The following is a 25,671-nucleotide window of genomic DNA, read 5'->3' as shown; positions in this document are numbered from 1 at the left end:
CAAACCCAGAGGCAGAGAGACGGTGAGACCTAAAAACACTGCGTGAGTTCCTGGATCTAGCCGAACCTGAAGCTGCTGCCTCCACGGGCAGTCTCATTACAGAGATCAATGAATTTTCTTTCTTATGTGAACCAGTTTGAGGTGGATCAGTCTCTTGGAATCAGAGCAGCATGATTAAGATGATAAATGGGAATGACACTAGTCACTCAACACCGCTCTTTCCTGTAAAAGCTCAACAAATCCCCACTGGCAGGCTCTGGGCCACACTGGGCGTAACAGGCTGGGGAAGCGAGATCAAGGTTCCCCAAGGAGAAAATCCAACATTTTCAATGATTCAAAAGCCCAGGGCCTGGTTCCTCCCCCACCCATCTGAAGGAGCCCAGTACCTCGGAGGACAGTGAGCTTGGCGTGGACCGTGACCTCCCCGACGGAGTTCTGGGCCACGCACTCATACACATTCTCATCCCGGGGTGTCCGTAGTGGCTGGATCCTCAGCACGGCCCCCGCGCTCTGGTCGAACTCGATGGTCTGTCATGGGCAGGGGAGAGGGAACAAGAGGAGGCTGAGGTCTCCGGGGAGGCGGGCAGAGGAGCTGGGGGCTGGACCGTCCCTGCACACAGGCGTCCCGTGCAAACCGGAACCCGGGCCCGGGTCTACACAAGCAGAAGGGCCTGCGTGTACGTGGGTATGTGAGGAGCACAGGCCGGTGGGTGTGGCAGGCGGGATGAGGCCTGTCGGCTGCAGAAGCGTGTGCGTCTGATTGTGTGTGTGTTACAGGGTGGTGCATGAGGCTCCGTGTGCGAGATGGGAAAGAGAGAGCGTAGCCTTGCTCAAGGCCACACAGTACTCAGCCGGCAACGGAAGCCAGCCTGGCTGGACCCTCACTCAGCAGGCAGACGGGGGCCTGGCCGGGAAGCGGGGAGCGCTGCCGGAGGCCACAGAGGGTGGCTGCCCGGCCTGGCTGCCCGTGTTACATCTGGGAGATGTATCTGGGACACCCGTGTCTGAGCATGGCTGAGCCACCGCCTTGGGAGAGGGCGCCGGCTCCAGACTGTCCCTCCTCAGCCCCGACTCACCTCAAAGCGCTGGGAATTGACCTTCTTGCCTTTCTTGTTCCAGGTCACCCGTGGCTTGGGGTCGCCCGTGGCCTGACACACGAAGGAGGCCACACCCCCTGACACACCAATCTGGTCCTTGGGTTCTTTGATGAACCTGGGGGGCTCTGGAGACAGAGGAGGAGGAGGAAAGGTCTGGTGGGCCCAGGCATGAGCCCAGGAGCCCACGGGGCCATGCAAACCCGCCCTCCCTCCTCACGCGCACCCCAGAGCCCACAGCCACACACGCTCACATTTACTTCCAACCTCACGTGGGCCCCAGAGGATGGTGGAGGGGGAGCCCTCCCTCCCCCAAGACTCTGGGGACCTCAGATTTAGCACCTGGAAGTCCTGTGTGGGGTGCCCAGCCAACCCTGGAGGATCCCTGGCCTGAAAAAGACTTGCAAGGAGATAATCCCCTGGTGGGGCACGTGGGGAAACTGAGGCATCAAACGGGGAAGCAAGGGATGACCAAGGGATGTGAGGACACAGCTGGCACTGGAACCCAGGGCTCCAGCCTCTCAATCCGTGGGAGGCGTCCAGACACCGGCCAGCACTAGAAGCAGGAGCTCAGAAAGGCTGATCCGGTTTCCGAGGCATAAGATGCTAACAACCAGGAGAGCAAGTGCTTGCTGAGCGCCTAGTGTATGCAGCGGTGTAGTTCAGTAAGACCCAGCTTCGAGGACGATGAGCAAAGCCTTCGCTTGGACACACACAGCCACCACTGGCCCGGTAGGGATTTGAACCCGGCTGGCTCCATAGGCCACATTCCTGGCCCCTCCAGGAGATCTGATGTATGAACTCTCTCCTGGCGAGTCTCCAGTGGGGCCTGCGGGGTCTTTAACCCCCAGCAGCCTCCACGCCGCGCGTGGACAGGCCACTGCATCCTGTGAAAGTACTTCCCGTCGCATTCTCCGTTCTGACTCTGCACGGTAACCGCGGGACGGCCCAAGGCGATCCTGCCTCGCCACTTGCTGTTGGCATTGCTACAGCGGAGCGCAGGAAGGGAACTCAGCGACTCCTGAGGTTTTTTGAGCGACAGATTCAAGGGCTGCGGTGGGTTGGCGAGGCCCTCCGGGAAGCCACCTCGCTATCCGACAAAAGGGGACGGACTACGTGTCCTCGGGGCCGCCCCGAAGTGGGACGCTGGGCAGCACCAAGGGGCGAGGGGGCTTTCCTAACTCCTAGGGCAGAACAGCAAGACCGCAACAGCGAGGGTCTGAGAGTGCAGCGGATGTTACTATTTGCACTAAAAGAAAACTCAAGAGGGTGGGCAGAAAACCTGGGGGGGGGGGGGGGGGGGCGGGGTGTGTGTGCGCGCGCGCGCACATGCGCACTCGTGAAGGCTGCCCCAGGAGAGAAACCAGGTGGCTAGACACCGGGAGGGGGAGAGAGGCTTCCTGCTTGGTACCTTTTTGAGATTTACAGCTGTTTAAAGATAAACGGAAATTATTTCTTCAAATCATTCTTTGAACAAAACGGGGTGCCCATCCCAGCGGCCTGGGCGGCCTCCCCTCCCTTCCTTGAGGCTGCGCTCCCACTGATGCGACCGCGCGCGGCTTTACGGGCGATCCCTGTCTTCCAAAATCCACAGGCCCTGCGCGCAGGCATGTGCGGCCTCAGACAGCTCCTCGGCACCCCTGCGAAGCCGTGGTGGTGAACCACGCGTGGACTCCAGGTGGAGAAGCTTGCGTGAGGCCACCCTGCCCAGGGGGACAGCGCCCGTATTTGGACCTGGGTCTTTCTGTCCACGGGCGCGAGTCTTGGGTTCCCATCGCCTCCAGGGCTCCAGCCTGATCAGGATGTTTTGCTGAGCCCTGGGCTCTGCCTGCCCTGGTGGCTCCTCCTCCAAGCCTCAGGAATGGTGACTGGGGCCCTGCGTGTCCCCAGCTGAAGTCACAGAGGAAAGTCACTGTGGCCGGGTCAGGAATCTTACTTGGGGGAAATCCTCTCTTGGGAGCCCCTGGAAGGAAGGGCAGAAGTGAGCTCCAGGAGGCATCCAGCTGCCTGTTTATGACTCCGAGCTGGGACACACCCCCAGCAGCCTGGTGGGGGGGGGGCGTAGAGGGGGGACAAGAGCAGGGAGCCCCTGCTGTTCTTTCTCCCTTCATCTGGCAGCTTCTACCTCAGCTAGGCCAGCACCTCCCCCAGGGAGCCTTCTCAGATTACCGCAGGCTGGGTCAGGAGCTCCTCTGCCCCCACCTATGCCTGGAAATCCCCCATCACAGCCTTGGGCATGGTGTGCCAAAATTGCTTGTTATCCCTGGTGGGCATGGGGTGGGCATGGGGTCATGGGGTCTCTGGGACGCCACTGATCTGGTGGTCACCTCTCTGGTGACCCGTGACGGCCACTGAACACTGGACCCCATGTAACAGCCCACTCGCTTCCCCCCTCTCAGCCCATCTCCAGGAGGCTCTGGGGTCACAGAGAGCCTAGAAGAGCCCTATCCGCTCACTGCACCCCGATTAGAAAATTTCCTATAGACGCTTGGATTCTCTCCGTTGGATGAACCCTCCCCTCCTCTTTTTGGCAAAGGGGCCCCTGACACAAGACAGATATGCCCTGGGGTATGGCAGCCACAGTGGGGTCCTGGGCCAGGTGGCACTCAGCGCTGGTCTTGTACCCGGGACACAGAGAAGCAAAACTGGGGATCAGGGAAGATGAGAGACGTGCACAGGGTCACTCAGTTCGTGGTGGACGGGAGCTGGGATTAGTCCACCGGGGGTCTAAACCAGGGACCTACCCCAGCAAGGACACGTTTGATAAATAGGGTTGTGGGTCCTCATCCCTGGCAGCATATCCCAGGTGTCCCCCTGTCTTCACTCAGAGCGGTGACACCCCCAGCACAGAGGCTGGGAGAGAGCCCAAACTCTGTTTTCCACTCCGGACTCTAGAGAGGAGAATCCCAAGCCGGCGCGGAAGACCCACCCACCCGCCTGTCCCCTACAACCCTGCCTGGGCCAGCCCCACAGCATCCTGGGAAGGCCCCATGGGACCTGAGGCCCTTTCTAGAGCAGCAGTCGCTCCTCTTGGCGCTGGCTGCTGGTTTCGGCTGCCCACGTAGGCTCTCTGTGGCCTGACGGCCCCTACCCTCCGTGGCTCCCCAGGGGCCTGGGCCATTCCCTGAAGCTGGCTGTGCAAACCACGGTGGGTCCCAGAGGACGGAGCTCCTGTGACACAGACCCGCCCCTGGAGGCAAGATGCCTCGGCCTTGGAGACGCAGACCTGGGCTTGAGTGTAAGGCAGTACAGGACACCTAAAGTAACACAGTAACAATGCCTGGGCTGAGGGGACACCCACCGGACCTGCTTCCGATGCACAGCAGGTGCTAACATCCTGGGTCACCTCCCTCTCACTGCTTGCCTGAACCAGCGTCTTCACCTCCCGCCCTGCTCCCCCAGCTCAGGCCCTCAACCCCCTGGCAGTACCACCACCAAGCCACAACTGACAATGCTCCTCACAATGACCACCAGAGGGCGCTGGTGAGCAGGTAAATCTCCGTTCTACCCTCCTTGGCCTACTGCCCCACTAGGGCTCCAACCTCTGGGGAATAGAAGCCCAAGCCTCCTCTGAAGCCCCCAGGCCCTGCAAGACCTGCTCTGGCCCCTCCCTACCCCTTCCTCCTCCCTCTCTCCCCCTCATCCTCTCTGCTCCAGCCACATGGGCCCCCTGGCTGTTCTTCCAACACCCCGGGTCCTGCCCCAGGCCCTTTGCACATACTGCTCTCTCTGCTTGGAAGTTTCCCCCACACATGCATAGGGTGCACTTCTCAGCTCCTTTAGGTCTCTGCTCAGAGGCCACCTCACTGAGACCTTCCTTCATGTTCTCCTGCGCCGTTAAGATGCAGCCCCCAACCCTCACCTCACACCCACATCCCCAGCATGTCCGCCATCCAACACACTTAGTGCTTCTCCCTTGCAAGATTATGAGCTCCGTAAAGGGGTGGGATGTCTGCTTCGTCTCCAGTGGCTAAACCAGCGCCTGGCACACAGTAGGTCCTTATTAAAGACACACTGAATGAATGTGACCACAGGTCGCATGGTCACACAACAGAGCCAGGATTTAAACCCAGGCCAGGGCAGTCTCCAAATCCTGCAGCCTCCCTCAACCACAGTGGGCTTCTGGCTCTGGCAGCCTCAGTTTCTCCAAGGCCAGTAATTATCCCTGGAGCAAGCATCAAAGAAGTAAACTTATTATTTGTTCAACCAGTGTAAGTTAAACCAGTGATTTTCACCCAGGGCGGTGGAGGCGGGGATGGATAGTGAGACACTGCCTACAGACGTCTGTGGTCACGGTCGTCAGGACTGGGGGTGTTCCTGGCATGGAATGGGGGGGTCAGGAATGCTGCTTGACGCCCCCCAACACACAGTGCCTGGGATGCCTTGCCCCCAGGAACAACCTGACCCTGCCTTAAATGAATGAACAAAATGCTAAAATGCTTGTGGTCTTCGACTTGCTGTTCCCACTGTGGGGAACAGAGCCCAGGAATGCACGGGCCCTACAAAGTGACCAGACAGTTCCCAGCCCAGTTGCGGCTTGTGGCTACTTCCTGGCTGTCATGAAACCTCGCCATGGCTCAATTTCCCCATCTGTACAATGGGAACGATGAGACCCGTATTTATCCCATCAGGCTGATCTGAATGTGTTAGGCATCCACTAAAAAAACAACACGAGAACAGGAAAAGGCACATATCGCTGAGGCAAGTGTGCGAGTCTCTGGTGTTCTTGTCCAGTGGTCGAAATTATTGGGCTCGTGGGAGCATGGGATTGTGCGCCTACTACGCGCCAGGCCACATTCTCATGTGTCTTTGCCACGGGAATGCTGAGGTGTGGATCTGTTCTGAGTCTCATTCAGTCAAGGCGGAAATGGCAGCTGAGAGAGGTTGAGTCACTAGCTCAAGGTCACACATCAGGTTGAAGGCAGAGCCAGGATTCAAACCCAGACTAACTACAGATGCCACTTTCTTTCCTGCTGGCCTGACCTTGTGTGTCCCCATGGGCCTGAGTGATACCACCTCCAGGCCCCCCGTGGTAAGTTCGTTCTTGGTGTCGGGACCAGGATGAGGGAAGGGACCCTCATCCTTTCCATGCTACATTCAGAAACAAAGCCTTGCCCACCCCAAACTACACTAAGCCCTTTCTTCACCTCCAGGACTTTCTGTGGGCTACCACCTTCTCCGGTAATGCCCTTTCCGCCAGCAAACTCCTACACAGCCACAAAGCCCCAGCTCCAATGCCCTCTTTCCCAAGAAGCCTCTCCTGGCTCCACCTGGGAAGGTTTGGTTGCCTGTGTATCTGCCACCTGCAGGCCTGGTGTTTCTATGTGGGGCAAGGGAAGGTGAACCCTGTGGCTTCAAATAAGTCCCCCTGAGCCTCAGTTTCTTTCACTGCAAAATGGGGGGGGGGGGATGGAACCATCTGGCTGGAGGGAGGTGAAAGAGGTCAAGTCTGTACTTGGCCATGCCTGTGGTACGGAGCTAACGCTGGGGAAATGGCTATCATCGTCTTTACCATTACTGCTTTTAATACCATCATGATTATTGGCCTCTGAGCCTCCCAGGACTGGCACCCAGCAGGCACTTCGCTCAGCCTCCTTCATGGGGCACACAGGCGCTGCGTGGCCACACTTGGGGCCCTGGGGAGGAGGTGGGACACAGGCACTCACACGCCCAGACACGGACTCGGACGCCCACACGTCCCGCACCACCAGACTCTTACCTTCCGCTGCGCAGCCTCCGACCAGCAGGACCACGAGGAGGCCCACGGGACCAACCACAGATGCCACGCCGGGGCCCCAGGCAGGCGCCATGCTTGGTAGCTACCTGCAGCCTCCGGCCTCCGCCCTAGAGGGGGACGGTGCCCCCCCCCCGTCCCTCACAAAGAGGCCTCGAGCCAAGCCGAGCGTCAGACGGGGCAGCGTCTGCAGAGACAACGGAGGCACAGTGAGAGGGGAAAGAGGAGAAGCAATCCAGGGGGCCTTCATGGAGGCAGCAGCGGGAGGATCAGAGAGGGACGGGGTGGGGGGAAAGGGTTGCAGGACAATGAGGGGGTTCGCAGGGCGATGATGGGGCAGAAGGAAAGGGCTGAGCTCGGGCTGAAGGTCTGTGTCCCCCACATCCCTACAGTGAGCCCCACCCTCCCTGGGACAGTGCCAGGAGCCTGGGCCTTCGGGAGGGGATTCGGCTACAAGGGTGCGACCCTCAGGAATGGGCGCAGTGACTTGTGAAAGAGACGCCTCGGGGCTCCCTTACCCCCTCTGCCTCACGAACACAGGGCGACAAGAGGGCCGGCTGGGAAGCAGGGAGCGGCCCTCACCAGACCCCAGCTCTTCGGGCACCTTGATCTTGGACTTCCGCCTCCAGCCCCCGAGAGACAGCCACGTCTGCTCTCGGGAAGCCACCCCTATGGTATTTCGGTCAGCAGCCCCAGTGGACGGAGACAGCCCCCAGCCACCCGCTGACGGCTGACTGCAGGTAAGCCTCCGCTCTGAGGGAGTCGGGACCTCAGACCCCCACCGAGCGCCCAACCAGGACTGGGCACCATTTCCGGGGTCCTGAGTACCTGCTGCCACCCTCCCGAGCTGGGCCTCTGGAAGGACAAGGCTCCAGCGACCGCTGCCGGCTGTCTCTGCACCCCACCTCGGCCCCTGCTCAGCCCACGGACGGATCTGCCCCCCGACACACCTGTCAGGCCCTGCCCCCTGCCCTGTTCCAAAGCCTCTGTGGCTCCCGCTGCCCCCAGAGGAAGCCACTCCTGCTGATCTCACTTCCTCCTCTCCTGGAGGGGTAGCTGGGCAGCCTGAGCTCAGTCCTGCCTGCCGGCCTCTGCCCCTGCTGGGCCTTCTGCCGGGACTGCTGTGCCCCCACCACCTGTGATGGCTCTCAGTTGTCACTTCCTCCGGTAGCGCTCCCGCCCCCCACCCCCGCGCCCCAGTCCGCATCCCACAGCCTCAGTCATGAGTAAGGCCATCATCCTCCCCACTTTAGCCGAGTTTGCAAATTACATGCGAATGTTAATCACTCTGCGTCTGCTTCTCCCACCAGCATCTAAACTCTTGTGGGATAGAAGACTCCCTCCTCACCGGGGCCAAAGCCCCTCCCCGGCCTCCACTGTGGCCAGAGCCGGGTAGAGACACGGCCTCCACGGCCCCGGTCAGCCCCACACCCATCCCAGGCCGTGCCCCGGGCGGGCCCCGGCCACGACCACAGGGATGGGTGCCATATAATGATGGGGCGGCCCCTGTGATTCTGGCTCCCAAAATACCCAGCTGCGGTCACCTCGCCCAGCCCCAGAGAGGCCCCAGGAGGAGGCTGGGCTGCTGGCGGCCTGGTCATGGCTCGGGGATGGGGGTGGGGAGGCCGGGAAGGGAGAGAGAGGGTTACAGCAGGGGCAGGACTCAACCTGCACATAGTCAGACCACAAGCACAGGCAGATCAGAGAACACGTGGGTCCACGCAGAGGCCACGGGTAAACAGCATGACCAGATACGTGCACAGGGTCACGGTCGGGCAGACGACACACACATCCGGTTGGGCTACAGGCAAACAGAACCACGGAGGCCAATCAGAGGTCTGTGGTACGCAGACGCGTAACCAGGACTCATGGACCTCAGACTCAGATGTGTGCACGCAGCCAGGCCACGGGGACCGTGGCCGTGGAGGCGGCACGGAGCCAGGCCATGGAAATGGGCCGTGGAGGCTGCACGCGTGGCTTGCGTGAGCCAGACTGTAAACAGAGGGGCTCAAGCCAGACCCCTTGTCTAAGGACAACAGCCCACAAGTTGCAATCCTGGACACACTTAGACGTAACCAGCTGGGAACCAGGCAGGTGGAAAAGAGAAGCCTAGGGCACAGCCCCTTCACTCCATCAACCGTGCCCCAAGAGGAAGGTGGAGGCCCCAGATGGGAAAAAGAGCCCACAGGCCATTGGCGCCAGGGTGACCACGGCAGCTGGCCCCACCCACGGACACACGTCTGGGGGGGCACATCAGAGCAGTGGGCTTTGGCCCAGACCACTTGGGTCAGCTGGGCTGGCCCTCAGAGGGCCTCCGGGGAAACTGAGGCCACAAAGGAAGCCCGCAGCTCAGGGGAGCTCACACTCAGGACCGCTAGGCCCACCATGGACCCCCAAGAAGGGGACCTCCTGCTCGACTTCATTGTCCTCCCACAGAATGCGGGCCTCGGAAGGGGCCACCTGCACAGAGGTGACCTCCTGCTCCAGCCACAGCCCCCCCGCTCCCCACACCCCAAGAGAGCCGGGGCAGCTGCCTTCAGAACAGAGCAGCCCTGAATTACCCTGGGGCTCAGAGCCCCCGCCTCGCAGGGCCCACGCCTTCTGGATGTCTGGGCAGGACGGGGCTGATCCGGGCGTGGGCTTCTCCAAATCTGCCACGCCAGCCTGCTGCAGGAGGGGGGCCCTGCGCTGGGGGCTGCCGGGGCCTGGACCATCCCATGGGAACGGTGGGGGCAGACTGGCGGAGGAGAGGGCCGTGCACCGCACGGAAGAGAAAAAGTGCCGAGGTCTCTCAGGACCCTGTCCTCCCCAAGGAACTGGCCATGCTGGCGGCAGTGCTCCCCTCCACCCCATCCTCTTGTCCCTCCCTCTCCCTGGAGGACTCTGGGTGGCGTCTCCCACCCAGGGCCAAGGCAAGTGGTCTCAGCTCTGCCCGGATCCGTCCCATTTCCCGCCCCTTCTTCCACCTCCACCTGGGTGCAGCCCCGCCGTTGCCCATCCGGACCAATGCACCATCGCCTGCAATCGCCCCCACGATCTGTCCTCCCCCTGAAGGCAGAAGGTGTCTGAGTCAGGTCCCGCCCTCCTCTGCCCACAGCCCTCCAGGGCTCCCACCTCCCTGGGGTAAAAGCCCACGTCCTCCCCTGACCCCCTAGACCCTGCACAATCTTCCCCATTCCCTCCCTGCCTTTCCCTCCCTCCCTCTGCTCCAACCACACAACCCTCACTCTTCCTGCCCCAGGGCCTTTGCACGTGCTATGCCCATTGCCCAGATTTGATATTATTTAGCTGGGAACGAAAGGGTGAATGGGAACAGGAAGGGTGTCCCCACACAAGGAGCAGCATGAAGAAAGGCAAGAAGCAGAACCCAGAGACCCTAGAAGAGAGATCAGGGCAGAGAGGTAGATACGGGCTGGACCCACACGGCGTCAAGGAGCCCCTGGCAGCTCTGGGCTGGGAGGGACGTGCCTGGGTTGGCCCTGGCCAAGCCCCCTCCCTGCCCCTACTTGCAGCAAAGCAGCCTGGGCCACTACCACTACCCCTGCCACTGCCAAGAAAAGGAAACTGAGGCAGGTGCCTTGGGGCCACATGATGCCTCAATCCCTGAGTTCCTAGACGATGGTGTGGCTGCTGACAGGGGAGCAGTCCCCTGTGGGAGTCACAGAGAATAACCTGGGTGGTAAATGAGTCTGGGCTTCAGGGAGGGTGGAAAATGGCCCGTGGGCCTGGAACTGAGGGCCAGGGAGGGACTCCGCCCCTCGCCCCCGCCCCCTACCTGGCCACCGGTGACCCAGCTTCCTCTGGGGCCGGTGCAGAACTATCCGTCTGCTCTTGGCAGCCGGCCGGAGGCAGGTGCTCCCTTTCACAGAGCGCAACACTGAGGCTCACAGAAGAGCCCCAGGCCCCGACTGGGTGGGACCCTGGGCCCAGAGCCCACTTTTCATCCCATGGCCGTGTCCTTCCCCAGCCTCTGTGTGACCTCAGCAAAGTGGACGACCCTTTCTGAGCCCAATACAGACTGCTGGGCAGCCTCTGGGGGCTCAGAGCCTTGGTAACAGGGGGTGGAAAGATACCCATGCTTGCTGGTCGCCAGGGCGTGGGTCACGAGATCCTGGAGCCAGCCTTGTGTACCCACGCGGAGTAGGGAGCATAAAGGGGCAATTATGACCCAGGACGGGGAGGCAAATAGGCTCTGTGTCACCCGCACGAGATGCAGTCTCCTGAGGCTCGAGGACACCCCAGTGCCTCTCCCTGCCTGCACCTCAGAGTCTGTCCTATCCTGGAGGGGGGTACCCAAGGGTTCCTATGCACAACCCAATCCTCAGCGGGCTGGCACGGCCCCAGGCCGGGGAAGGTGACCCTGGCAGTGGGGCATGGGGGGGAGCACCCCCAACCCCGATCCTGCATGACCCCCCCCCCCCGCACTCCCTCCCTTCTGGGCCTGCAGACTGGCCTGCTGCCTGGAATGGCTTTTCCGAGGCAGACCCTCAAGGGTAGGACCCGGGCTTCCAGCCTTCCTGGATCACTGTGTCCCCAAAGTGTCCAGGAGGGTCTGACCTTCAGCTCTGTGGTCACTGGTGGGCTCGAAGTGGCTCCAGCCAAGCCCCCCTCCCTCTCGGGGCCTCAGTGTCCCCTCCCCCACCCCCCAAACAGGAAAAGGGCTCAGGGTGGGGCCGGGCGGGGCCAGCCCTGCCAACCTTCCGAGAATGGGCTAACACCGGCCAAGGGATCCGCCTTTCATTAACCATAGATTTGGATCGGGTGCTGTCCCCAAGGGTCACTGCAGCCAGGAAGGTGTGGATGAGAAAGGAGCCAGGCCCAGTCCCAGAGGGAGGAAACGGTCACGCCAGCCAGGTGCCCCCGCCACGTGCTAAGCCCTCTTCTCTGCTCCCCACGCGTCCCTCCACTAGACAGATGAGGACTTGAGCTTGAAGAGGGATAACCGCCCGGTGAGGGGCAGGCAGCACGGGGAGACGGGGCTAGGCTGAGATTTGAGGCCAGAGACCAGCTCTCAGTCAACCTCCCAGGTGCCTGGGCCACCAGGCTTGCCCCTGGCCCTGTGTCCGCCCCACCAGCTCCTTACAGAAGCCCAAGCTGCTAAGATCTGCACCTGCCTGCCCCACTCATTCCCACCAGGGCTCCCAGCTCCTGTGCTCTCGGCGTTCTGGACCCTGAAGGATGTAACCTGGGCCCACCCGCTGCCTCTTCCCATAGGTTCTTGCGGTTCCCAAGATGCACTGGGCTGCTTCTGCCCTCTGGGCCTTTCTTTCTTTCTTTCCTTTTTTTTTTTTTTTTTAAAGATTTTATTTATTTATTTGACAGAGAGAGATCACAAGTAGGCAGGCAGAGAGAGAGGAGGAAGCAGGCTCCCCGCCGAGCAGAAAGCCTGATGCAGGGCTCGATCCCAGGACTCTGGGATCATGACCTGAGCAGAAGGCAGAGGCTATAACCCACTGAGCCACCCAGGCGCCCCTTCCGGGCCTTTCTTAACATGGGTGCGCAGACCAGGTACATCCATCCTCTGCTGGCCGCCCTGTGGCTTCCTCCTCCAACACACGGCAACAGATCTCCCCACCCTAGACTGAATCTTGACCCTTCCTGACTCCATCTCAGGACCCTGCCTTCACCCAGCCCTGACCTGCCACTCTGGGGCCGGGAGTGGCCGCGTGATTCTGTCCCTCCTCTGCTCTCAAACATTCCGTAGCTCCCACCAACATCGTTAAAATCCAGATTCCTAACCTCAGCCTTCGGAACTGCTGACCCCGCACCAGGGTGCAGCCCCAGCGCCTGTGCTGCCCTGTGGGTGCCCCCACTCACGGCCCTCGGGCTCACAAAGGGGTATGGGAACACGCTATCCCTTCTACCCAGCCCTCCCTTCCTCCTTCCCCACGAAACTTCGGCCTTCACACTCCTCCGCAGTTCTCTTCCGAGCTGTTATCTCTTCCAAGAAGCACCCCTGAGGCCTCAGGCTGCATCAGGGCCCCCCTCTGTGGCTACCCCCACACCCCGTGTGTCTCCCACCATAGGCCTGTCATCCTTCAAGATGGTAGCTTCCTCCCCACCCTGGGAACATGGCAAGGCCCCACCGACCATGCCCAGCCCCACTTGACCCTTTACCCACATCATTCTGGGGGTCACATTTATTGCAGAGGGGGAAACTGAGGCCAGAGGGAGAGACACCACGGGCCGGGGAGGCCAGCAAGGGCACAACCTCGAGCTGGGACTTAGGTAGGCTCTGAGGGGCTGCTGGAGCCTTTAAGGGATGGAGATGAGGCTCAGGACCGAGCAGGGGGACTTGGAGGGCTGGGACCCCATGCTGGGAAGTCACAGGAAGACCCTCTGTGTTGTTGCCCGAGACTCTGAGAAGGAATCCTGGGAAGCAGGACTCTGAAGGCAGCAGCAGGGGGTGCTCAGGTATGGGTCTGGTGGGCAAGGATGGGGGACAGAGGCGTGGAGCTTAAGGACAGGAACAGGAAGTGGAAAGGGGGGGCTGAATACACTTGTCCTGACACCCCCCCCCCCCGGTTTATTAAACCTCCAACAAGGTACAGCACTAACCTGGAGTCCACAGACCTGAGGGGTACAAGAATAAAGAGGGGAACGTTCTCTGAGTTTGGGGGGAGGGGTGGCTAAGAATAGGAATCCCAACCCCAACCCCACAGTCGGGGTTCCCAGCGGAAGGATCCGGAGCCCCCTATCAGAGCGCCCCTGGGTTGGCAGAAGGCTGCCCGGAGCCTGGCTCCGCCCCCGGGAGGTGGGGGAGGAGGACGGGCTGGGGGCCAGGCGGGGGAGGGGACCCCGCAGAGCATAACGGTCCGGAGTTTTCCCAAGTTCCAGCGACCGATCTGAATGGCTCTGAATGGCGTGTGGGAGGCGGGGGCGCGGACGCCAGGCAGAAGCGGGCTGGAGCTGTCCCTGGAGGGTGGCTGGACTGGCCCGAGAGGAGCGCGGGTGGGGGAGAACGCAGGGGTACCCCCCTCCACGGGGGCCTCGAGGGGGGCAAGGAGGGGGACAAACCCCAGGGTACCCCGGGCCTCGGGGCAGAAGGGGATCCGGACGCACTCGCACTCACCCCGCGGATCTCAGCTTGGAGATCGGGCCCGGGCCCCTCAGGCCGGGCCCGCTGCTGCCCGTCCCTCGGTCCGCCTGGAGCGCGGCGCGCAGCGAGGACTCGGGAGAGGCCAAGGCCCAGCGAGCTCGGCCTGGGGGCGGGGCCGGAGGCGGGGCCTATGGGCGGGGCAGCCAGGGGGCGGGCCGGGGAGGGGGCTCCGAAGCGGGGCGGGGTCCTGGCCGGAAGTCGGGCGGAGGGGGGGCAGACCAGGGGGAGCTCCATGGGGGTACTGGAAGCCCACATGGGGGTCCAGTAGGGGGAGGCCTCCAAGGGGGTGGCTGTGTTCCCCCAATTGCACACACATGAGGGGGTACCCCAAGAGGCAGAGCCCAAGACTCCCCCCCTTTGTAAGCCTGAACCCAGAGGGAGCCCCCACCCCACTCCCCTTTCTCTTCCACGAGCTGATCGTGGCCATGGCAACGGATGAAGGGGCTGGATGCCGGACACGGAGGCAGAGAGCTCCCCAAACACACCCAAATACAGGAGGTCGGAGAAGGGGCAGCAAGATTCCCTCCCGGTCCGGGTTGGATGACAGAGGCCGCGCCCCCTACACACAGCCCCCGAGGTGGGGGCGGGGTGCAGGCACAAAGAAGCTTCCCTCCCGCTGCGAGTCCGGTAGGGGTCTGGGAGGATGAATGGGAGACACCAAGGCCGAGGCCCCCACGATAGCCACAACCCTGAGGAGGGGGCGGAGAGCACACACAGGGCCAGATTGGAAACAGATGGGGCCACCGTGCCAGGTCCCAGACACCCCGGGGGGGGTTGGGGGGAAGGCTGGAGAGGAACGCGAGAAGGAGGGGCAGCCCCACGCAGGCAGCCAATCCCGGCCAGCGCTGCGGCCCCGAGCGGGTTTGAAAACTCCGGAGAGGCAGGGAAGGCGGAGGCCCAGCGGGTCCCCGGAGCTCGGGGAAGCGGTCAAGGAGGGCCAGGGACCCTGATGGAGGCCCGGGAGCCGCCGCAGGGGGCCCGGCTTCCCCATCTGCTCCTATCCTGGGTGAAAATGGTTCCAGTTCTCCCATGAGGGCTTAGGATGAATCCCACAGCCCATACGGAGTGGGCTCTTATGCACATCACGCGCCAAACATCCCGGAGCCCCCACCATGAGCCCCCACTTAAAGTTAGAAGAGGAAGAAGAGAGAAAAAGCACTTGCTCAAGGTCAGAAAGAACAGAGATTCGAACCAAGGTTTGGGTCCAGAGGCTGAGCCCTTACCCACAATGCTGCAGGAGGCCTGGAGCCCAAAAATAACAAACCACTACGATTTTAAGCCCCTGGGGATAAGGCCCGTGCAGGAGAGACAGGCCCCGCCCCGGAGAAGCTCCCTGCCCAGTGGAGTGAAGGGGACGGGCTCAGAGGAGGGACACAGGGCCAGCTGGAGGGGCCCAGGCAGGACCTACACGTGCACTCCCCACCCCTCTCCCCTGCGTCCTTGCTTTCCAAGTTCTGTGCCTCAGTTACTCCCGCCACAGAATGGAGCACAGAATCCCACCCCTCTAGTATTGGGGAGGCCTGCACTGGAGCCCCCAAAGTACTGGGCACCCAGTAGGTGCTTTGTGAACTGAGACACCTGGCACCCCAGCATGTCATGGGACACACAGGAGACAGGGGTCATGTAGACCTTGGTTTGAATCTAGGCACTTCCCAGGTGATCTCAAGCAAGAACCTGCCCCTCTCCGGGCCTCAGTTTCCCCATCTGTAACACAAGTTGCACATCAGGCACTCGATAAATCCAGTGTCAGGACGCCCAGGGCTGTGTGACCTGGGGCAAAAGTGCCTGAGGACGGGACACCCTCCTCCCCAACTGGCCCTGCCCCATCTGGGCCTCTTGCCCGTATCTCCCTGGAGACAACCTCTTGCCTCCAGGCCATGGTGGTGATCACAGCCGCCCCCCCAACCATGGCCGGGGTGGGGAGACCTGGGGCAGGAGGGAGGCCCGTCTCTTGCCCCTCCCAGCTGAGTGGCCCATTTGCACAGAGTCCTATAAATCCCACATAACCTGGTCACCTCACCTGCTACCTGCCTGGTCACGGGGCCGCCCCTCCCACCAGACTGGGACCTCAGGGGGCAGGGCTGGAACTGGCCCAGTCTGGAGCAGAGCCCACTTTGGGCACCAGGCCTGATAGCACATGGTAAGTTCTCAGCAAACGTTTACATAAATAGCCAGGACCCTCCTCACCCAGGACAGCCCTCTCCAACCTTACTCTCCTCCAAAGGCCACACTGTGGAGCATGGCACTCTTGTGACCCAGCAATTTCCACCCACTTTTTTTTTAAACGTTTGTGAACACCTACTGTGTGCCGGGCCCGGTTGAGGCAGGGGGGGACAAAGCAGCAACGAACTGACAAAAGATCCCTGCGCTTACGGAGCCGACACTCCGGTGCAGGCAACAGACAGGAAACAAATGAAACAAAACTCACTGTGGGTCAGTTGCTGGTAAGTGCTACAAAGACGAACCAAATATGTGTGGACATGTTCATTGACGTGGGATGGAGTATTTAAAACAGGGTGTGGGGGGGTGAGGAGGTGACATTTGAGCTGAAACTTGAAAGGGCCAAAAGAATACAAAGCAGGTATGGATGGCTGGGAGGAACAGTCCAGGCAGAATGAACAGCCAGTGCAAAGGTCCTGAGGCAGGACTGTGTCTGGGATGATGGAGAAACAGTGAGGAGGCCTGTGTGGCTGGAGCAGAATGAACGAGGGGGATAGAGGGAGGAGGGGAGGGCAGAGAGAGAGAGAGAGAGAGAGAGAGAAGCCAGGGCAGGTGAAGCAGGACCTGGGGGGGACGGCAGGGGAGGTAGGAGCCCTGGAGGGTGTGGGCAGAAGACAGGCCCTGACCCTGGTGCTCACAGGCACCCTCTGGTGGCTACTGCGAGGACAGACGGGGGGGAGGGGGCAGGAGCTGGGGACCAGAGAGAGGAGGAGGTGACTGCACTGGCTCAGCCCAGGAGGAAGCAGAAAAACAGGGCAAGGATGACTCCAGAGTTTTTAGCCTGGTCACCTTGAAGGTCGGAGCAGCCAACTCCTAGAATCTTCCCCCACCCTGCACCCTTGAGGGCTAACTCTGGAAGCCCCCCAGTGCTCAGTGGATGTGTCCTCTGTATACACCCAGAAGGCAGCTGCCCTTGGGGAGGAGCGTGGGGCTAGATCACGTCAGCTCCCACAGCTGGGACATTTGGGGGTAATTTTTTTCAAAATAACTTTTTTTCTAATTATAAAATAGGCGCGTGCAGCAGAAAATTAGGGAAAATCAGCATAAAGAAGAAAATAAAAATTGCCCACAATCCACCCCTCGCCTGGAGAGAGACCGTCAGCATGTGGTCATTTTCATTCACTCAGTCTACGAGCACTTATTGAGCACCTACTGTGTGCTGGGTTGAAGGCACAGCGGTGGGCATGACAGAGACAGCTCGCCTACCCTCACGGGGCTCACAGACAAGTGGGGGAGACGGACACCCACAGGGAAACAAACATTGCCAATAACATAATGCCAGGCAGCTATAAAAGACATCGAAAAGAAAATAAGATTCCCTGTAAGGCTCTGAAAGCCTGGAGAGGTCTGCGGGGATCTCTCAGATGGTCTGGATGAAGTAAGCAAATGAGACAAACACCTACGGGAACAGAGCTGCAGGCAGGAGGAAGAGCAAGTACAAAGGTTCTGAGGTTGATTGTCCTATGTGTGAGCAAGTGGGCACTTTCCTTTTTTTCCTTTGATTATTTATTCATTTATTTGAGAGAGGGAGAGGGAGAGCATGAGAGGGGAGAAGGTCAGAGGGAGAAGCAGACTCCCCGTGGAGCTGGGAGCCCGATGCGGGACTCGATCCCGGGACTCCGGATCATGACCTGAGCCGAAGGCAGTCGCTGAACCAACTGAGCCACCCAGGTGCCCAGCACTTTCCTTTTTCAAGTGGGGATCAATAGTATGAGGCCTTTTGCCCACCGGGTTTCTTCAGTCCCAGCTTGATCTCCTTTATAAACAACAAGGAGAGGGGACATCCTCAGATGGTGCTGGGGCGGGGCGGGCTCATCGTTTCCTGCTCATGACCCTGTCGAGAGGTTCTCAAGCCTCTGAAACACGCCCTGATACGGATGCAGATACTGCACCCTGGACAAGTCTCCCCAGTCCCAGCCCCCCCCCCCCCCACGCCGTCCCACTTTCCTCACATTTGTTAAATCTGCCAAAATTCCGAAAAGTTTCATTTAGGGGCAATCACCAAGCGCCACATCCTTCGCTTCCAGGGCAAGAGAGAAACTGGTTGGGCAGCTTTCTCCTTTCTCTAAGCCCCAGGACTCCTCTGCCACAGCCCCCCCACCCCAACATTGCCCAACAGCTCCTCCCACCCAGCCTGGCATTCATGACCCGGGGCAACGAGCATGTGCCGACCAGCCAGAAGCCCGCCTCACCCACACTCACATCACGCTCCTGGCGCCGAGTTTGCTGCTGACTAAACCGCAGCCAGAGGGCTGCCCGCCCTGGCTCCTCCTCTGCCTTTTTCACCTGCTGGTCCCCCTGGGCTTATACTTTCCTTCCCTTCTGGACAAATCTGGGACGCCTTCAGGTGTGGCTGGATCCAGCAAATCTGCTTTCCTATGTCCTTTCCTTATCAGCTGATGACAGCTCCATCCTTCCATGGGCTTCCGCTAGAAGCCTTACGTTGGAAGCCTTGACTGTCCTTCTTCCCTCACCCCCACATACTGCCACTCTGGAAACACTCCCAAGTTCCCCTCCTAAATTTCTTGTGTACTTGTCCACCTTTCTCTGCACCCTTCCCACCCTGCCCCCATTACTGCCCTCCTGGACCCTCGGGGCAGTGACCTGTATCCTGATCCCCCAGCTCCCGCCTTCACTCCCCACAACGTTCACCAGAGGGCGCTCATGAACACCTGTGTCCTAATTGGGTTCAAAAGCACCCCCTCCAACACTCCAGGCCCAGTCCTACCACAGGGTCTTTGCACATGTCCATGCCATCTGAAACACCTTCCCCAGGTTTTCACGGCTGTTTATTTCTCACCATTGAGGTCTCCCACAAACATCACCTCCTCAGAGCCACGCCCTGGCTAATCACACCAGCTCTGGGGTACCCCTGTCATCCTTGATCACACATTCCTCTATTTTCTCTCTCCTTTTTTGGCTTATTTTCATCTGAAAGTATCACTTGTTTACTGTCTGTATCTCCGCTCTCTAACATGGGAACCACTACCCAAATGTGACTTGTTAAACTGAAATGAAATGCAGTTAAAACTCTGAATTCAGCTCCTTGGTCACACTGGTGACCACTGGTCACACTTGGTCACACTGGCTCACAGCCACGGTACCAAGGTGTGCAAACAGCACACCGGTCTATCACCGCAGGAGGTTCTGCAGGGCTCTGCAGGGGACCGTAGGGGTGGGGAAACCAGCACTGGGTCAGTTCTGTTCGCTGCTGGGTCCTGGTGTTGGGCACACAGTAGACACTCAATAAATGCTTTCTAAATGAGTGACTGAACTAATGAATGGTTGAAGAGGCTCCATGAGGCCCGGAGGGGCTGGTTGGCAGGGTAGGGCAGAGGTCAGCCGACACCATCTATAGCCCAACAAGCCCACACAACTTTGCTTTGAACTTGGGTCTTCTTGGCTCACAAGCCAGGCACCAGCTAAGGGCCGCTGCTCCACCCCAGAGGGCAGAAACGTGTGGAAAGCGGCCCCAACCGCAGCTAGCCTCCACTCCATGTTGGGGCGCCAGGGTGCTGACTCAGCTAGAAGGCTGCAGAAGGAGTGGGCACCCCATGCCCCGCCCCCCGCCAGCCCATGCCTCCTGGCTGCCCCCACCCCACCCCCCACCAGGCACGCCATCTCCCACCTTAAACCCTCTGGGACTACCTCAACGGATCTGGCCGCATCTTCTCTGTGAGATGCCTCCCCACTCACCAGGTCCCCCATGAGGACGTGCCTGGTGTTTCCCCCCCAAATCCTCCCTCCTTGTTCATTTCTGCCACATCCCCAAATCCCTCATTAAATCTTTCATTCAACTGGCTCATGCCTTTCCCTTAAACTAATTTACTTTAGAAACTAACTCTCTAATGCAGGGCTCTAACTGCCAAGCCTTGAAAGTCGCCAGAAAAAAAAAATGTTACAATGAAAATATGTACCCTGTTCTTCCATTTTCCCTGGATACTGTTGCTAAAGCCAGCAGCCCATCGGTTATAAAGAGACCGGCAGGTGTTGGTGTTAAAGATCACCCCGCACCCAGCTGAGCTTTTCTCCTTGAACTGTTACGAAATGAAAGGGGAGTCAATGCTGGTCTGTGATGCTGGATGCCTCCTCCATAACCGCCCCCCCTCCCAACACAGCCTCCCCCTCAGGGTGTGTGCCTGGAGTTCTATGTGGTCCTGAACAAGTCCTTGGCATTCTCTGGGCCTCAGTTTTCCCACCTGTGCAAGGCACACAACCTCCCAGGATTTTCTTCTTGGGAGGGAAGAGTGATAAAAGGCAGCCATGCCAAGATGGGAGTAAAGAGGAAGTTCTGGGCAGCGGGCACAGCATGTGCAAAGGCCCCGAGGTAGAAGGGAATGCACTAAGCTCTAGGGAAAGAGGGGGCTGGTACAGCTGGGAGACAGAGTCTTTGGGGCACGGGGTGGGGCATGTCATGTAAAGACTGAACACACTAGAGGAGAGAACAATCATCACAGTCCAGTAACAACCATCCTTTTACACACACACCTGCACTTAGAGAGGACCTCCTCTATACCCGGCTCCAGGCAGAGCACTAGGGAGGGGCCACAGGGGGACCCAGGCAGCCCCTGCCCAAACTCAGGGAGTTCACCTGTGGAGGAGGCAGGCTTCAGGGAGGAGGTGGCACCTGGGGGTGCTGGCAAGAGGAGGAGGAGATGGCAAGGAAGAGGAAAAACCAGGAGAGGAAGCGTAAGCAGTACTGAATGGAACAGAAGAGGTGAGGTGGGAAGAGAAACTCTGGGTCAAGTCCCAGCCCACAGGGGAGAAGCTGGAAGGACCAGGCACCTGGGGATGGGGAGGCAGGGCTGGCTCTCTGCTGGGGGACTTCAAGGGCTCGCACAACCTTTCTGGGCAGCTCCTGAAGTTCTCACCTGCTGGGTTACCAGGAGAAGGGGACATCTTTGGACAGGGGTTGGATTTGGACCCAACCCCATCTCCCCCAAGACCTACAAATGCTCGGTAAGCACTTAGTACATGCGAAGCCCTCAGGGCTGAGTCAGGCACAGAGTAGATACCCGATGAGCTCACTGCCCACTACTCCTGGCTTCTGCTACAGGCCGAGCATACACAGCTCCTTGAATTCCCTCAAAGACTGGTTTTATTATTCTCCCGCTTTTCAGTTGGGGAAACTGAGGCACAGGAGTGGGGCCCAAATTCTCACTGCCAGCGACCGGCAGAGCTGGGACTTGAACCCGGTCTGGTTCTCAACTTCTCCCGCCACCCATCGGGGTGTCAGGTTCCCCTCCCCAGCCCTTGCTCTCCTGCCCCAGCTAGAAGTCACACAGTGCTGGGATCCACGGCACGTCTAGCGGGGCCCATCTGTGACTGAGCCGCCACCACATGGGCAGGGGCTGGCTGTCACTTGGAGGCATAAAGACAGACCACTGTATTAGTATTAGTATTATTAGTTATTAATTATTCCCCAGCCACTGTCTCTGGCAAGCAGTGCTCATGGGGAGCGGTGACGGTGGGGACACGGGCCTGGGGACGGACGGCGGCCTGGACTCAGCAAGTGCCTAGGGAGGTCTCACCGCTTGGCCTTTTCGTTCTCTGACCACCCACCGGAATGCTCTTCGCCCAGAAATCTCCCTGGCTTCCTCCCTCCCCACCTCTGTTCAAACAAGGACTTCCCAGCCCCTTATTTAAAATCCTGCCCCACTCTGGCGCTCCCCCATTCCCTTTTTCTGAATTTTTTTTTTTTTTCCTAGAGCATCACAACACCCCCTGACATCTGATGTGGGTTTTTTGGTTTTTTTTTTTTTTTTCTTTCTGTGCTTTGTTTATTCTCTTCATGTCCCCAACGGGAGTGCTAGCTCCAAGAGGGCAGGAAATTTGTTTTTTCAGAATTCTTCCTGCCTGGAACAGAGAGCAGCTGGCACACCGTAGACACATTTGTGGAAGGGAGGGAGAGTCCCTCTTCTCTGCCCCTAGAAGCCACCCCTTGTTTTGTGCCAGTCTCGGCCACAAAGTCACAGACCAGAGGTAACTCTCGAATGGGGTCAAACTCTACTAGCCTGTCTGGGTCACGGTCCCAGTAGACGCCTCTTCCACAGGGCACTGTTATCTCCTAAGCCCACACATCCCCAGACTCTTTTTTTTTTCCTCCACCTGCTGCATCACCTTCCCTCACAAGGCTGCGTCCCATTATCCCCATCCCCTGGTGATGGACACTTAGGTTGGCTCAGTGGTGAATCCATGCCAATGACTCCCAAGCCCTCAGGGGCGCCTGTCTCTTTCTCGATGCTGAGGGGGACGTTGAGAATCGGGATGGGGTTGTGCATGCCCTCTGGGCCTGCCAACTCGGCCTCCAGGAATTGATCTGATATTTACAACCCCTTGTCACCATCACTCATCAGTAGGGATCAGTTAACTATGTATCAGTTCAAGGACCCGAAGAGGATATACAAGTTCCGTATCCCTCAGTCTTAGGACATTAGTACAGCAGCTGTGAAACGGAACGGGGAAGCCAGATGTACAATTATGAAATTACTTCGAAGATGCTATATTTTTAAGTGGCGGGGTGGGGGTAGGGCAGAGAAAACACACACACCCAAGGTACAGAAGAACCTCGTGTAAAACATGCTCCCGTTTGGTTAGACAAAAGGATCTGAATCTCCCCGCCCACAAAAGGCTCCCAGATCTCCGGCACTGTCCATAACGGTAGCCATCAGCTGCCTGTGACTGCTCACATTTAAATGGAATAAAATGTAAAATTCCTGTCCTCTGTTACACAAGCCACATTTTATCTGCTCACATTTCAATAGCCACAGGGCTTAGTGGCTCTTTCATTAGAAAATGCAGGCAGGGAACATTGCTATCATCCCACAAGGTCTACTGGACGGTTGCCGCCGGGGCTGAGGAGGGGAGGGGGCAACCTACGGCCCGGCAGGCTACATGGGGCCCTCCAGCTGTTTGTATAAATAAAGCTTTATTGGCACACAGCCACCCCTATTCATTCACCTGTTGAGTCTGGCTGCCTTCTGGCTACAAAAGCAGGGCTGAGTAGTACCAACAGAGAGAGACCTCCAACCCCCAGAGCTCAGATGATTTCCTATGTGGCCCTTTGCAAAACCTCCACCTACCAACCCCTGTCCTCAAAGGAAGCAGGTGGCTGCTTCCAGGGAAGGAAGCTGAGGGGAACTGAGAGCCTGGGGGGAGGGGTACAGAGACTCCCCACTGTGCATTCTTCCCGCGAGTTCCTCAATGGTGTCCCCCATGTAGGCGCTATCTGGCCAGAAAAATAAATTAAAAATAAAAGACGTTTCAAAGCGGTGATGCTTCTGCATTCTCCTGCTGGTGGCAGGAGGACACATGCCCAGAGGGCACAGTCACTCTGGTCCCTCGGCTGCTGCCGCTCTGCGTATCACAAAAGCTTCGGACATCTTTGCCACGTGAATGAACAAGAAAGGGCGAATCTTCAAAATGAGGGTAAGTGCGTGTCCACTCGTCAGCTGTGAGCCCCCAGACTCTGAAGGAGTAGCGTTCACTTCAGAACCCCCCCTGGACATCCCTGCCACCCACAGCACCCGTGTGCGGCCACGCAAACAGTGGGAGCCCAATAAAGAACTGAGGGAACTACGCCCAGGGCCACAAAGCATCACAAGGCCTGGGTCACTGGGGATGGCGGTGGGCATCGAATGCCGAGTCAAGCTACCCGGAGGCAGTGTTGTCCATGGACGCGTGCCCCACGGACAGCCTTGGGAGAGGGCAAGGGTCCTGCCGCCACAGTGGAGGGGGAGACTGCGGGCTCCAGGCCCAGGAGAAGGATTATATATTCATCAGAACCTTAAACAAAAGCCCCGCAGCCGCCTGTCAGCCAGGCTCTGGCTTTTATGGTAATCGGCGATGAATTACCCACAATGCCCGGCCAAGCGCAAGTGGTTCTTGGCCCAGATCCTAAACTAATTTTTATATGTTCGTGTGTATATAATTTTGCTTGCTCCCTCCCATTCCTCGTCCATCATTAGCAAGAGCGTGGGGGGAGGGGTGGGGGCAGGGGCAGAGGAAACCCTGGGTAGAAAAGGGAGGAACCCTGCTCCCCAAGACCCCTGTCCCGCGCCCGCCTGGCGCCGGGCCCCAAGTGCGTGGAGGCAGGAGGTGAGTGCCAAGCTGAGGCCTGGGGGAGCCTGGAAACCACCAAGAACTGAAGCTGGCAGCCCCTGGGGATGGAAAACACATGAAGGGAAAGGGGAAGAGAAAGGAGCAAGCCGAGAGGGGCGCGGGCCCACCAGTGGGGTCCTGACTCTGCCATGTGCTCTGGGCACCCTCAAGCAAGCACCTCAACTTCTCTGGGCTCTAGCCTCCTGCTCTGCAGCGCAGGCCCCCTTCAGATCCTCCCCCGACAGGCCTCCAGCACATTTCAAAATGCCCCCCATGCGTCGTGGGCCCCTGTGCTAAGCGCTCTGTGCCAAAAGGTGGAACAGAACATGGGCCTTCCCGAGCAGGGAGCCACCACCTCCAGGAGGCCCGCTAGAGCGCCTCCAGGAAGAGGCGGCCCCGTTGCCTTCTGTGAACTTTGCTGGTGTTGGGTAACCGTAGGGGTCCCACGCTGGTCCCTCCTGTCCCCGTGGGTGTTCCGGTGGGAAAACGAGCCATCGCCTTGGCTTTCGCTCAATCCCACCCAGCAGCCAAGGCACGGCCAGGTCCACGGGTTCTTCTAAAAACCCTTCCAAGAATCCGCCCACCCTTCCACCCTCCTCTCCGTCTGGGTCTGGTCCGGGGCCCATGGCCGCTCACCCGGACAAACGCCGCCACCCTTCCCCCCACAGCCACCACCAGAGGGCTCCCGTGGGCTCCGGAGTCAGGGCCAGCCTCTGCCTACAGCCCTCCAGGGCTCCCACCTCCCTCTCCCCAAGCTCGCTCTGCTCCAACCACAGGGACCCCCTTGCTGCTCCTCCAAAGAATCAGGCCTGATTCGGTCCCAGGGCCTTTGCAAAGGCTGTTCCCCCATACCAGGAACACTTTTCCCCCAGAACTCCACACAGCTCACTCCCTTACTTCCTGCTGGTTTTACTGAAATGTCACACCTTTTCTGAGAGGCCTGCCTTGGTTCCACGTTAAAACAACCCCTACGTATCAACTCTGCCCTTCCCTGGCTCCATTTTCCTAAGTTTTTCTTTGCTTTCTTGAAAGCACGGCACCCAGAGAAATGTCCTAATTAAATCCTTTATCCATCACTTGTTTCTTGTCCTTCACGTGCTGTAGTCCAACAAGGGCGGGGCTCTGAGCTCCAGCTTCCCCACCACTCTGTGCCCAGCACATGGATCAGGGCCCAGCATACAGAAGGTGCTCAATCGATATCCACCGTCAAATGTCCTGGGGAGATCCTATGATTGTTCTCAACGCTCGAAAGCTCTTCTTGCGGGCCCGGAAGAAAGTTTCAGATTGGAAGCCAGCCCCTAGGCACCACCGGCTCCATGGGAAAAGCCAAAGAGAGAGGCCCCCCCATTCCTGTCCCACAAAGCCATTAAGGGGAAGCCTGCGTGCCAGACACCATTCAATATGCTTCACGCACACGACCTGGC

General features: G+C 59.2%; 1 protein-coding gene across 17 annotated transcripts in view; it reads right to left on the bottom strand.

The window, feature by feature from the left end:
* The window catches only part of PTPRS (protein tyrosine phosphatase receptor type S), a 93,901-nt gene that overhangs the window by 50,672 nt on the left and 17,558 nt on the right, over positions 1 to 25,671 (bottom strand). For 16 of the 17 annotated variants that reach the window (XM_004771497.3, XM_013045361.2, XM_013045359.2 and 13 more), the window contains exons 1-4: positions 13,901 to 13,992; positions 6,814 to 7,015; positions 1,077 to 1,222; positions 387 to 528 (exon numbers count right to left, since the gene is read on the bottom strand). In XM_004771497.3, the coding sequence (XP_004771554.2) occupies positions 387 to 528; positions 1,077 to 1,222; positions 6,814 to 6,904 (379 nt within the window). In that variant the 5' untranslated portion in view covers positions 6,905 to 7,015; positions 13,901 to 13,992. Of the gene's footprint in view, positions 1 to 386; positions 529 to 1,076; positions 1,223 to 6,813; positions 7,016 to 13,900; positions 13,993 to 25,671 lie in introns of those variants that run through there. The other variant, XM_045086013.1, reaches the window with a different exon arrangement.

Source organism: Mustela putorius, unplaced genomic scaffold (assembly GCF_011764305.1).
Source record: "Mustela putorius furo isolate JIRA1106 unplaced genomic scaffold, ASM1176430v1.1 tig00000095_pilon_pilon_pilon, whole genome shotgun sequence".
NCBI classification, from domain to species: domain Eukaryota; kingdom Metazoa; phylum Chordata; class Mammalia; order Carnivora; family Mustelidae; genus Mustela; species Mustela putorius.
Note: the sequence above shows the minus strand (reverse complement) of the source record. Positions and strands in the feature narration are given on the sequence as shown.